Genomic DNA, 14,775 nt, shown 5'->3' with positions numbered 1-14,775 from the left:
TTTTGGACAATTAGCCTTATAGTTGCACAATAAAACCAACAACACGCACCTTTATATCCGGGCTCTGTTCCAACAGGCACAGATTGCAACATATAGTCTATCCCTTTAAATAAAGTCAGCAACATTTTTTAGATCATCCCCACATCTTCATAATTTTTAAGAATGTGTTTTTTTTCGTTGCGGCATCACCAGAATATAAAAGAGGAAAATCTAATTAAATCCAGCCTTCCATGAACTTGGGTTGCGTCTGCAAGACCCTTCATCAGGACCCTTGGCAGTACCATCCGCGAAACCACAAGCAGGCCTCATGCTAGCACCAGTTCCACGCCCAGGTGGCCAGATTCACAAAGAAGTTACTGGAGTAAGTCTAACGTACACTAGACTTACGCCTAGTGAGAGCGATTCCAAGACGACACAGGTTCGATCCGCGGCTCCACGCTTATTCTGGGTATTAAGTGTGTTATAAATAACTAATTACAAAGAGGTTACTCAGGGCGACTCTCACTTGCTCCATGTAAGTCCGACTTAATCGGAATAACAGCCTTTGTGGATCACACGGCCTCGTCAGTTGTAAGTCAGGGGTAAGAGATAATTGCTCCTGCTAACTTTGAACTGAAGCCGAAGTGCACAACCAAACACTCAGATCCAGCCGTGGCTTTCTTCTTAGTAGCCGGAGGGGTAAGATGCGTTGAGTGGTCGCTAGAGACATGCATAGTGCCTAAACTCGCAGTCCTTAATTTATCAAAGCTTGAGTCAGCCATTAATGCCTCTGAGGGCCATAAAATGAGTACCATTGAGTTGGGTAATGAGAACATATCTTATTACAGTGCTTTGAGGCAGCAAGAGCCTAGCACTAAGCTCTATAGGAAACAGCATACCATTATTAGTTCTGTTATCTACTTATATAAATAAAAATTGAAATGTTTGTTTGTTCAAAATCTTAAAGCTCCGAAAGTTCTTCACCGATTGCTTTGAAATTTTGACACAACGTTGTATTTGAATAGGCGCGTGTTTTTATATATCTACTATACATAGATGTCACACCTGTAACAGGTAAAAACATGCTTTTTCAGAAAAACAGCACCATCTGTTGGAGGTAAAAGCAACACACGCTATACTAAATATTTTACTGAAAAACAGCACCATCTGTTGGAGGTAAAAGCAACACACGCTATACTAAATATTTTACTGAAAAACAGCACCATCTGTTGGACGTAAAAGCAGCTTCAGATCTGCTTCGTTCTACAGAGAATGAACGTGACAGGCTGAGAGTGGCTGAAAGACGTCAACAAGAAACAGCAGATTAGCGTCAAACACAACTCTGTGCTCAGCAATCACGTAATTACAATCGCCTTGCATTCCGGTACAACCCAGCTGATAATTATAGTTTGAGCCGGCATGTTCTCATCGGCACCATGACTGAAGATTGTCCTTATTGCAAGGCTCTGAAATGTAATGAAGGAACGAAAGGAATGTGTTGCGCCGCAGGGAAAATGAAACTGCCTCAACTTGGAGAACCCAGAGCCATTAAAACCTTTGCTTGCCGGATATACCGCCGAAACAAAGCATTTCCTATCTAACATCAGGAAATACAACTCATGCTTCCAAATGACGTCATTCGGCGCAAGAAATCATAACAGCTCAATTCATGCCAACTTGCGTTTGCAATCACCATCAAGAAAGCTCAAGGCCAATCGTTAGAATTGTACGGTTTAGATCTAGACACGGATTGCTTCTCACATGGACAATTATATGTTGCGTGTTCTACAGTCGGCATACTGCACAGACAATGAAACAAGAAAAAATATTCTATACCCACAAGCATTGTGAAACTAAACATATTAGAAACGTGCGCTTTCTCTTTTCTTTCTTTTCCATTTAACCAGACTGAGCCACAACAACGCGTGGCCGTAGGCAGCTAGTTAATTAATATTATGATTTTATGGTCATTATTATTAATAGAATTATTACTACTAAATGCCATACCAAACCTTTGAACTAGTGGAAAAACATCTTCAGATTGGTAGAAAATCTAATTTTTTAAAACATAGTTTATATTATATTTCAGCAACACCACAGGCAAGACCTGCCAAATGTACATTTTTATCATGTATTATGCCCACTACACATTGCCAAATTTTATTTATTTATTTATTTTTTACATTTGTAAAGCACCTAAGCCCAAGGGCAGCAATTCTGAAAAATTCTAAAACAAATCGAAGTGTGTCAGGGACACTAGGAGCACACCGGTGCATGCGTGGGAAGAGGGTGCAAGTGGCATCACTTCAGGCATGCAAAGGGTGCCAGTCAAAGGTGAGCTATCACTGCCGTGAGCAGATATCCTTATGGGCAACTCAACCAGTTGGTGGTGCTACAGTAAGCGCTTTGCATTGGTCACCTCTGAAGGAAACCAGCATTTTAAGAGAACTTTCTGTGAAAGACACAGCTTACTGCCAAACTCTGCCAGGTTCCCTAAAATCAGAGCTGGGTAAAGACATGCCACACGTCACCCAAGGTCTGTGCCGTCTGACCCGCTGATGTCATCGAAGCGCGCGGGCATGAAGAGATGGCAACAATAATGTTGCCCGTGAGACCGAAAGGGAAAACATTTCAGCAACAAAGGATCTAGTTGCTGCACAGATCTCGTTGCCTGTTCTCAGTTCTGGCACTGAAAACTTAGCTTTACCCGCAAAGTCACAGATGAAAGATCTTATAAGGATAACAATCCAAGGAGCCCAAAAATCAAGCTTAGAATGTGATAGAGTAGAGCCTGTTGCCAATGCAGAAAAAAAGGTGAACGATTGGACCTGGGTAGCAGAGACCCTAAACATGAACCAGAGCAAATAACGCCAGGCACACTGTGGCTCTAAGAACTGCACAAAGGGTTGCATCTTTTTTCAACTGTATGGGCAGAAGACCTCGCCATAATTTGCTTACAGGAAAACTGGTTATCAGAAATTCCAAACATTGAAGGGTTTGAGACCGCTCTGACCCCAGCCATTAAGCAGGTAAAGGGCAGACCTATGGCCGGCCAGCTATTGGTGGTGAGGAAAGCTTCTGGATTCAGGATTGTAAGATCAATGAGCATTTCGCCTTACATTCAGGTCTCCGTTGTCAGTTTATCTCTTTCAGAAAATCCTTCAGCTCCCCTGCTTTATATCATAAACCTATATTGGAATCACTTGGCAACAGGAGGGGTAACGTTTATTGACCAAGTCTCAGCTACGATCGACGACTTGATTAACAAAGAAAACCCAGGTGAGTTAATTATATGTGGCGACCTGAATATTGACTGTATTAGACAGCAGAATTGAGTGAGTGAAACTAGAAAATTGTCCATTCATCAACTCCAGCTATCAAATCAATCGTGCCTGGAGATGGATCTGCGTGGTCTAATGATGCTGAACGGCAACACAACCGGCGACATCCCAGCTCAAGCCACTTGGCGCAGACTTGGGCAAAATTTGATACTAGATTACATATTTGTATCGAAAACCATTCACACAAGGACCACTCACCTAGAAGTCGTCCAAATGCTGCACAGTGATCACAACATGGTGAAATTAAGATTCAACTACCACATGCAACGTGAACAAGAGTCTTGGCCGCACGCTGTCAGAACCGGTGCGTGTAGACTTCGCCTATATTTACAAGATGACGAGGTAAACACAATCACCTCAGAATTTCAAGCGACATTGCAATCCATTGAATATGAACATCTGCTGTCTCAATTTAAAGAATGCACAAACATCTTAACACTAGTGGACTTTGTTCCACAGCACAAATTTGATCTCGAAATTCTACAACGCAAAAGATCCATGCGACACGATCTAAGAAAAGCTCAAAGAACGTTGAATGTTAACATCGCTGAATGCAAAAGACTGATTAGACAAGCGTATAAAAACTGGATCAAGTCGCATAAGATCATTATGCTCCAAAATGACTATGAATTGATTCGGTCGAAAATGGCTAACAAAAACACGGCTGACTTTTGGAGGCTGATAAATAACAACTTAGCCCCACAAAACGCATTACAGTCAAACTCAGTTTCAGAAACCAAATGAGCGTCGTTCTATACCAACCTCTTCCGTAAAGACGAAGTAACAGAGGCGTGGAAAGCGCCACACTTCTCTCACTGGGACCTGGTGTTCGAAAGAGATAACATTCTCCAAGTAATTAAAAGCGCAAATGCATCTCGAGCCCCAGGCCCAGATGGCCTAACTAATTACACCATTAAGTGACATCCAGAACAATGGACCGACTTCTGTGTCACCCTGTTTGACAGAATACTCAAGTGCTGTATCACCCCAAAATCATGGAAGAGCGCTGTGATTGTTCCAATTTTTAAGAAAGGAGACAGAACAAATCCGAAAAAACTACAGACCGATAGCCTTGCTGGATGTGCTGGGGAAAATTTATGCAACCCTTCTCCAACAAAAACTATTACAATGGTCCAAAGAATCGAACCATGTAGACCCAAGACAAGCAGGCTTTGTAAAGGGGGTTGGCTGTGGAGTGAACCTGCTACTCCTAAATCTGTTGAAACTGGAAGCTCATAGAACTAACACCAAAGTTTATTTGGCTCTAATAGACCTTTCATATGCATTTGACAGCATAACTAGAGAGTTGTTGTGGAAAAAACGAAACGCATGGAACTGTCCACCCAGTCTGTTAGCTGCAATTCATGAGCTACATTCCGACACTACTATCAAGATCAGACTGGACAGAAAAGGCATGTTATCTGCTCCAATTAACACCTTTAAAGGCATCAAACAGGGATGTCCTTTGGCAGCTATAATCTTCAATCTGTTCATATCAGAAGTTACTGACATCTTCAATGGTGCAAACGTGTTTCCGGCGAGAATTCATAATTCTCACATTAATTATCTGGCCTATGCCGATGATCCCATCTTAATTGACCTCACACCAATAGGTTTACAGCGGAAGCTCACGATTCTCGATTCCTATCTAACAACAAATGGACTGAACATAAACAAACAATACAGCGGAAGCTCACGATTCTCAATTCCTATCTAACAACAAATGGACTGAACATAAACAAACAATACAGCGGAAGCTCACGATTCTCGATTCCTATCTAACAACAAATGGACTGAACATAAACAAACAAAAATGTGAAGTACTAATCCTTAAAAAACGGACAACTAATAGAATGAATGGGAGAAAATTCAACTGGTATCTTGCCAATGAACAAATCAAGACTGTGAAAAGCACCATCTATTTGGGTATGAAGTTAAGTGCAAGCAGAAACGATGCACCATGGGCTGAGGCATCTAAAAGCAAATGTCGTCAGCTAGCATGTCAGGCTAGTCTGATAAACACAAAATATGGGAAATTCTCATTGAAGCCAACTATCACGTTCTTCCAACAAAAAGCCATCGCAGCCCTTATCGATGGCGGTGAAAATGCTTTTGGATGTGCTAATTCACTATGGAACTCTCTTGAAAACATTTTTTGGTCAAGAGTGTTACACTTGCCCAAGGGCCTATCAATGGTTTGCATAAGATACTAATTGGGATACATCTCTATACAAGCAAGAGTCTCGTGGAACCTGCTGAGCATCTTCAGAAAAACGATGTTAGAGGCTCCTGCGCCACAAATCTGTATACTACACAAACCACACCTGGGCAAAATGTACACAATTCTATCAAAATGGAATGCATTGTGTCTTGAGGTCTTGGAACAGTACGACATCACCCTACATACTTTGATCGACAACCCAGAGCTAGCCAAAAAAAAACTGTGGCGAACAGACTGGATCATCACTTGCGATCTAAGGTTGAAAGCAAAACTGATGTCAGATGTACCTGGAGAAGCAAGAACGTACGGTCAGCCACAAACCTATTTGACTTGCTTTCCTGACCATCATTCGAGAGAGTTTTACATGCATTTTAGGCTCAACATAATGGCAACCAAAGAACGCTTAAGCACCTCGACACAATTTGCCGATATGTCTCTAACATGCAGATTCTGTGGTGCCACGAAAGAGACCCTGAAACATTTGACGATGCTCTGCCCTGCGTTTCTTCAACACAGAAAAACTGTCCTTGACTCGATTATTGGCAAGCATCAAACTTTGACTGTAGAAGAATGGTGGAAAGCCCTGTTTGAGAGTTCACATAAAGAAGTGTTGTTTCCATTGGTGTCATTCCTCCGAGTCCTAAAAAAATGTTTAGACGCAGAGAAAATAACCCTGAAATGAGTAACTGTGTGAGATTCACATATTCTCCAATGAAAACAACTCAAAGACAATTACCGACTAATTACCGACTAAATGACGTTCAGTTGTTGACCATACGAGAACAAGACAGGGCTTCCCTGTGATTTGTTATGTGTTTGGATCTTTTTAAAGGTTTATTTAAACCAATAAAAAATAAAATAAAAAAAATAATAATAAAAAAAATAATGTCAGCTTTTTAATATGGTGCTTCATGCTGGAATTGTCCCGCTTCTGAGCGCTGCATTAAGAGCTGTTTTCCTTACCCAATTTAATGTCACTCAGTTTATCAACCTCAGAAGAATGGAGTCGGCCCCACTAGTATCTGAATCTTGTCGGAGGCGGGCACTTAACCTGTGAGCTATCCACCCTCAGCCACGCACTGCCACCAGGATTAGTAGAGGGGGAAGCCTTCAACACGACCTCCTTCCATCAGCTTACACCAGACAATCTGTTGTCCCCATGTTGTCCTTTCAAAACCCTACTCATTAAACTTAAAGCCCCCACACCACCATCCATCCCCCACGCCTCTTGCTGCCAAAGACTATACAGTCTTTTATATACGGCTCTCCTGGCCTTTAATTAGAATGAACACACATTTTATCGGTATTTACGCACATTATTTTTTTTCTCTGTAGAAAAATGAATTCCTACAGGTATTTTGCCACATGTTTTGAAATTAAAAGTGTAGTGCTTGGATGCCTGTAATTAGATGCTGACAGACCTGGGTTCTTGCACATCAAGCCAAGATCCATTTTGACTGTAGAACTAAACCCCTGCTGATCTACACCCATTCAAACAACCTCAAAGGGACATTAATGCATGTTTAAGCCCCTCCGCTGTGTTGCTTAGCACAGCCATTGGCCTGCAAGGTCTGGTGGACAAGACAAGAGCAAAGGAAATCAATGAAAAGATTTATTTTGCTTCAGTACCAGGGGTGTACCGGGAGCCAAATGAGGACCTGGAAATAATGTTCAAAGTGGCCCCATATTACACATTTTCAGCAAGCCCAACCCTTTTCCTATGAGAACATTTGGAAATAAAATGGGTTACCAAACAAAAGAGGCCCAAGGAGCAGAGGCCTACCGGGAAATCTCCAGAGTTCCCTATAGGCCAGTCCACCCCTGTCCGGTACAGTGTAGTTTGCATTTAAATGGACCATTGCTAATAGTCAAACCCCTTAAAATCAAGAATAAGGCTCTCAAACAGCTACAGGGAGAACTATCCAACACACATTTTCCTTGAAAAGTTGTTTTAACTCGATATGAACTCCCTGTCTTGAGCAGGGGTCAGGGACAATGTCTTTTACGACCACCAATTTCCACTCTCTTAACTGGAGTTAGATTTGAGTCAATAGCAGGGAAATTGAAGCCGTCCGCTTCGATTGCCCGTCGGCGCGATCCAACAGATGCACATTGAATGTGTCACTGCCTTTATGAAACTCATAAAGTACCGTCGCCGCTCCAGGCTGGCCAATCGCATGGGTAGGATGAAAGCTGTATTTTAGGCCGAAGATACTATCTTACAAACCCATTTCTTGCAAGGTGTATATAGATCGTGTCGGAGATCGCGCCACAATGCCTAGCACTTTCGCTGCCCAAGGAGGCATATATATATGTCCTAATTTCCATAGGAAAGCATTGAATTCCTGACAGTCAAAGTAAGACACATTGATGAAAACTTACCCTGTAATCACTGGATGTCACATAGAAGATGGGGAGGAAGGCCAGCCATATTATGCAGGTTGTGTACATCGTGAAGCCAATGAACTTGGCCTCGTTGAAGTTCTCAGGGCACTTCCTTGTTTTGAAGGCATATATAGTGCATAAAATGACCAGGACCACGTCGTAGGTTAAAGATATTAACATACTGGAATCCTTGACATTGCATTTTAGGACCACAGTCTCCCGTTTCTCATGCAGCGTGTCTCGCCGCGTGCCGGGAGACTCCACCATGAGCCATATGGACACGATGACGATCTGAACTGAGATGAGGCTCAGGCAAATGATGACCTGAGAGCTCGGGCTGATGAATTTTGGTCTCTGGGCTCCTTCGCTGACACCGTTGAATATTCTGGAAATGCGATTCGTCTTGGTTAGAAGTGCGGAGTAACAAACCACAAACGAGGTGCCGAGTCCCAATCGCCGAAGTGTGCAAATGGCCGCCGAAGGCTTGGCAATGAAAAAGAAGGTCATACAGTAACACATGAAGACTCCGAACAGTAGCATGTAGCAGAGCTCACGCCCTGAAGCTTTGACCAGTGGTGTGTCGTTGTTCTTGACAAAGACCGCCGCCACCATGAAGGTGCAGGCAAAGCCAAGACATGCGATGGTGACGGGGCCAATCGCCCAAGCATCTTCCCACCTGATGTAGTCTTCTGGCAGGTCATAACACCCAGATAAGTCCGCCGTTGGCCATCGCCCCGAGCCGCAGTCCGCGCAGGTGAACTCATCAGCAAGATATTGAAAGGGTTCACATGGAATACAGATCCAACAACACACGTCGCCCGGCTGCATATTCTTCATTTCGTTTGGGGCACATGGGTCGCTGCATTGGGAGGTTGGGGTGGTGCTTTGAGACCAGTCAATCAAGTCTACATCTAGCGACAACGTTTCAGCCCACTGGCCAATCCGAAGATACGAGTATCGGTCACCTTTGTACTGAAAATTAAATATGTTGTATCGGCCAATGCCATCTCCATAGGTGTCGAATTTGACTGTGTTGTCCACAGAATTTGGAGGGCTGAATGGAGCTGTAGAAAAACAAGAAAAATACATATTTTAGAATCATTTCGAAACATAAGTCAAATTATAGTCATGTGTTGTAAATAGTTTTGAAATAATTATGTAAATCAATTTTCACAATCAAGCATGGAAGTACAAGCAACTATAACAGGGTTACATTAATCAAAATAACATTTAATTCTAGCACATGCACAAGAAACTGTGTCTGCAACTATATTTGAGGGGTCAAGGGGCGCATGTGCGCCCCTTTCTGCTAGCCACATGTTTTGCTGAAATGAAGGACGGGGATGAGCTTGGAAAGTTGCGTAAGCTACGATAGTGGCAGAGAAGATATTTGATGAGCTATTGTATGTTTTTTGTTGCAATATAAGTAATAACGGGGGCTGTACACAAATATAAATGAAAAAGTAAGTATTAAGTGTGACAGGACCAGGGTAATGACTGTCAAGGAGACCCTTCTCAACCTGGGGAAGGATGCCGACTTAAACAAAAGTGAGGACCAGCCCATCCCCAGAAATGTGATTTGGGAGCTGGGGGGGGGGGGCTAGTTCCCGAACAACCACCCCCATGTCCCAACAATCTCAACCTTGGTGCCACTCTTTATCTCCAAATGCCCCGCAATACAGTTGCTGGCCGCAGTTCTCTTTTCTTTTTCAGAACTTTATCTCCCAGAATACATCAGCAAGCAGCCAGCAAAACCCACACCGGAACCAAACAGGAAGACGACTTTCCAGCCCATAGCACGACAGAGAAACAACAGGAGAACCATCAAACTGTTTGCAGAACAGAGCTGGAAAAGGGGGAGGCTGAGGGGTTTAGAGGATTGTTTTTAAAGCTGCCCACCTGCGTAATCCAACCCTAGGGAAAAGGCAGGCAACGACTGGTGCAGAGAATCAGGTGAAAACTGCAGCCAATGAGAAGCAGAGGGGGCACAGAACCACCAGCCCTACACTATAAAAGCAGACAGATCGAAAGGCAGGGTGTGGGTTTTTCGGGTGAGGTCACAAGAAGGAGGTGAAGATGGATAAAGAGACCATACGGGGGACGGACGGCGGAACAGAGTGTTGGAGAGTTGGTGGCAGAACTCAGTAAAGGTGAGGTATTAAAGAGAGGGTGGTCCCAGTTTTGTGTATTCTAGTGAAGAAAGTGTGGAGGGGAAGGGTAGTGTATTGAAGGTGTGTGCGAGAGAGATATAGTTGTTACAGCGTCAGAGATAGGAGTAGGGGAGTTGGGTAGTAGTAGTTAGTTTGCGAGGGAGTGAGTGTTAAGAGAGAGTGGGGTTAGTAGAGAGGGGTGTGAGGAGAAGGGTGGAGGGGAGAAGTGGGGAGGCGCTCAGAGTAGTGAGAGTGAATGTAGTGGAAGGGTGAGCAGGGAAACATATCCCTGAGTTTGAAGAAAAATGAGTAGTAGTGTGAAGGCAAGCATAGTAGAGTGAATGGGAACAGTAGTAGCGCAGAGGTAGTGTTAGTAGTAGGATGGACAGAGGAGTAACATCAAGGGTGGAGACGAGGATTAGAGGTGTCAGTCAATGGAGGGAAGTGTGGAGAGGGGTGAATAGTAGCAGAAGTGCAGAAAGAAGAGAGTAGAAGGAGTGAGAGGAGTAATAGAGTGGAGATAGGAGACTGTTGGAAAGAAGGTCGTTACATCAAAGGTCGGAGGTAGGTTGTAGGAAAGGATTGAAATATCGGAGAGATAGAGCAGAAAGAGTGTGAAACAGATAAGGTGGGTTGTGTCAGATAGAGGAGGAGAGTAGGGAGAGGGGATGGTAGTGCAGAAATAGAGGGCTTGTAGATCAGATGGCACATACATACAACACTACTTTAAAGCTAACCATTGATAGTGCAGGGCCAGGTTGGCAGTCCCGGTGAGCGATTAGAATCAAGGAATCATCAGTAGCCGGTGACAGACCATATACATTAGGGGTCACCAGTCAGTAGCACAACCTGGGGGTTACTGACATCTCGGCTAGGGAGGGAACCCCATGGGAAGTGAGAGAGAGGGGGTCACTAGCATCACTTCCCAGGCCCCCTTTCCAGCGGTGCCTTTATTAAACCATATGCCTGTTGGGGGGTGAAAAGACAGCTTCTGTTACACTACGGCCTGCATTTAGGGGGGCTCCCGTGTCTGTGTCTTCACATAATAAGGTCAAACCCAGGTTTTGCAGGCGTCACATTGCACTTCACCGCGGCATAAGGAATGTCGCGGCTCCATTCCTGAACCGCTGGCGGTTTTCCTGGAGGAAAAGACTTGGTTCACTTTTGCGGACTACAACTCCCATGATCCCTAGACACTAGGTGTAGTCCTGTGTATGCATACACCTGAGCCTCGTTTTCGCCAGGTCACTCCTCCTTCCTGATATAGTGAATGGCAGCTCAGTGAACGCTGCTTCTGTTTGTAGTTGCTACTGGCGCTATTTTGACCTCTGTGTCAATTTCCTTTTCAAAGTGATTTTTGTGTACCAAACCCTGCTTTTCACGTACGGACTGCTTTTGGATTCGATTCTGTTCAACTTTGCTTCGTGTGTACCAAACCCTGCCTTTCACATACGGACTGCTTTTGGATTCGATTCTGTTCAACTTTGCTCCGTGTGTACCAGACCCTGCTCATTGTACGGACTGCCTTTGGATTTTCTGATTCTCAACTCATTGGTTCCTCTGTTCCAAACCCTGCACCTCGACCCTGAACTGTTCTTGGATTACAAGCATCAACCCCTCGAGCTGATTGCCTCCAGTGATCCTTTGCCCTGTTTATTCCTCTTCATTACCTGGTCTTCCTATCTTTCAGTGCACATTGGGACGCTCTGCTGAAGTGCACATCCCGTCCCTAGTGCGCTCCTCGTGTCGCCCGGGCAAAAGCTACCCTACTAACATTCCCTTTTTTTTATTTTATACTTTCGTTGTTTTCCTCTTGGATTTTCGTCATTCTTATGCTCCAACAGTGGTAAGAGAAAAACACCATCTTACTTATCTCAAGTTCTTTAAGGGGTTCATTTACTGATTCTGATCTCTGTTCCTAGGGGGGTGGCTGTGATCCAGTTCCTGTTCTTTCAGTATAGGATAGTGGGGAGAGACTTAAAGGTAATTGTAGTAGATTATTAATAATTAGGAAAGTGCTCTAAATCCTTGGTGACTCACCACTATTCCTTTCTTTACAGCTGGATCCGTGGCGGTGCAGTTCTCCCGCTCTTTTATGTGATCAGTTTCTCTGTTAGTAATACAGTACTACAGAGGGTCATATCGCAGAAAAGGTCTTTCTTTCCCTCGCAGAGAGGAGGCTTGGTTGGAGGCCCCAACCAGGCTCCTTCAAGCAAGTCCCTGAGAAATCCAGGCATCCTGTCTCTTGGCACTCTCCGTCCGGTGAGCAACAGCTGCAGAGTGCCAGAGATGGAGAGGCCATGCTAGGTGCCTATTGTGAGCGTGAAACAGGCTAATGAGGAGTTCCATTGAAATATAAAAGCCAGGACAAAACAGTTATTTAGACGTAAGACCTAGTGAAATGGAAAGCAATGGGCCCAGCCAACTCCACTAAAATGGACAGGTGTGCAAGTTGATATTGATATTGATATTTTATTTCTATCACACTCATACACGAGTGTTTCAGAGCGCGACAAGGCAAGGGAAGGGGAACAGGGGAGAACAAAAACGATCTTACTAGGCCCAGTGACATTGAGAACATGCAAGTGCACGGGATAGGGAAAGGGGGAGAAGTGCATGGAGGGGGAACAAAAATGAGAGTGCGGAGCGAGGAGGAAAAAACATAAATAATAATAAATTAATAAATAAAAAGGCAACAAACAATGGGAGTGCAGCCAGCAAGTGGCAAGTGCTGGGTTTATGGCAGCAGGCCGGGTAGGTCTGAAAGTGCAGGAAGAAAAGGGGAGGGCTATGTGGGTACAGATACAGACCCCAGTGCAAGGGGTGGCCCGGAGGCAGCGCATGAGGGTGGCAAGATGAGCAGGTACCTGGGCCCAGAGGAAAGAGGGTGGCCAAGTGCTTGGTGCCGAGGGAAGAGTAGAATCAGCAGGGGAGAGGAGGGGATAAGACAGAAGCAAAGAGGAAGGTCTTGAGGTGCTTCCGGAACCGGAGAGGGTTCTCCTCAAGTTTTAGAGTGGCAGGGAGGCTGTTCCAGAGGGAGGCCCCAGCCAAAGACAGAGATCTACCCCCAGCTTGTTTCTTTGAGAAGCGACTGACCCTGAGGGAGTTAGAGGAGCAGAGTGCTCGAGATGGGAGGTATTTGCAGAGGGATAGCTGAAGGTATGTTGGACTCAAGCCACAGAAAGCCTTGTGGACAATGCAGAGGATTTTGAATGTAATCATTGCATCCACTGGGAGCCAATGGACAGATTTCAGAGCTGAAGAGATATGATCCCAGGGCTTGAGGCCAAGGACAAGCCTCGCAGTCCTGTTCTGGATAAGTTGCAAAGGGCGGAGAGTAGAGGCAGTTAGATTAAGAAATAGGCTTTTGAAATAGTCCAACCTAGAGAGAACCAGAGCTTGGGAGACATTGAGCTTCTGGGGGAACGAGAGGAAAGGAAGAGTACCTCTGAGGAGGTGCAGTAGGAAATTTGACTTTTTTGATACATCAGCGATGTAGGTGGAGAAGGAGAGTGTGGTATCAAAGGTGACACCAAGGTTCTTGGCCTCGCAGGTGGGGATAGGAGAAGGGCCAAGGGAGGCCGGCCAGAGAGTGAGGGGAAAGGAAGGTGATGGTGTGCTAATGAGGAGGATCTGCGTCTTGCTGGCATTCAAAGATAATTGGCGGCACACCAATCTTGAATGGCAGTTAGGCAATCAGTGATGAGAGAGGTGGAGGAGGTGGCCGAGGGCGGCCTGAAATTAGTTGAGTGTCATCCACGTAGCACTGGAAGTTTGAGCAGAAAATGGCAATACAGCGGGTGAGAGTTGTCAGGTTTTGGTTGAAAAGCCAGGGCGATAGGTTAGACCCCTGGGGAACACCACAGGAAGAGAGGAAGATAGATGATAGGACGGACCCAATTTGGACATGGGAGGGTCGATCAGAGAGGAAAGAGGTCAGCCAGGCCAGAGCCTGATCGGTGATGCCCAGGTTATCACAGAGATGGTTGAGCAGGATAGCATGGTTGACCGTGTCGAAGGCAGAGGAGAGATCGAGTAGGATGAGAACAGAGGGAATGCTAGAGTCAAGGTCGGAAAGCAGATCTTCACGGATGTTCAGGAGAGCAGTTTCCATGCTTCTGCCAGATCTGAAGCCAGACTGATGGTCATGGAGACAGCCAACAGAATCAGAATGAAGGTTAAGCTGAGAGATGGTCAGCTTTTCAAGGAGTTTGCCCAAGAAGGGAGTAATGGAAATTGGGCGATAGTTGGCCGGACAAGAGGGATCTGCTGTGGGTTCCTTGAGGAGAGAATGCACAAGGGAGTGCTTAAGAGGGGAGGGGATCTTGAGGCAAAGGAGTGGTTGCAGAAGTTGTCACGTGCCGGAGCGAGGGTATCAATATGGTCCTTGAGAGTTTTAGAGGAACAGGGATGAACCTGTTTTGACGAGGCTTACACAGATCGGACTTGTCTAGTGACCTCATCAGGGGAGAAGAGAGGAAAGGAAGAGAAGGAGGGTGGGGGATGGCTGGAGGAGGGTCAGTGAGTAACGACAGAGGGGAGAGGAGTGGGTGGACAGGATGTCCTGGGGTTTTGAGATAAAGTGTGAGGCCAGGGCATTGCAAAGAGCCTGAGAGGCAATGGGAGGGATAGAGACTGCAGCATGGTTGACAGCTCCTTACAAATTTTAAAGAGTTCGGCCGAGCTGTTAGATGCCGCA

At 45.1% G+C, this 14,775-nt stretch overlaps 1 protein-coding gene across 2 annotated transcripts in view; it reads right to left on the bottom strand.

The window, feature by feature from the left end:
* GRM3 (glutamate metabotropic receptor 3) overlaps positions 1 to 14,775 on the bottom strand; it is a 653,673-nt gene that overhangs the window by 42,174 nt on the left and 596,724 nt on the right. For both annotated transcript variants that reach the window (XM_069627823.1, XM_069627824.1), the window contains one exon: positions 7,924 to 8,990. In XM_069627823.1, the coding sequence (XP_069483924.1) occupies positions 7,924 to 8,990 (1,067 nt within the window). The remainder of the gene's footprint in view (positions 1 to 7,923; positions 8,991 to 14,775) is intronic.

Source organism: Ambystoma mexicanum, chromosome 12 (genome assembly GCF_040938575.1).
Source record: "Ambystoma mexicanum isolate Mex_15411 chromosome 12, UKY_AmexF1_1, whole genome shotgun sequence".
Lineage (NCBI taxonomy): Eukaryota > Metazoa > Chordata > Amphibia > Caudata > Ambystomatidae > Ambystoma > Ambystoma mexicanum.
This window is presented reverse-complemented; position numbering and strand designations above follow the sequence as displayed.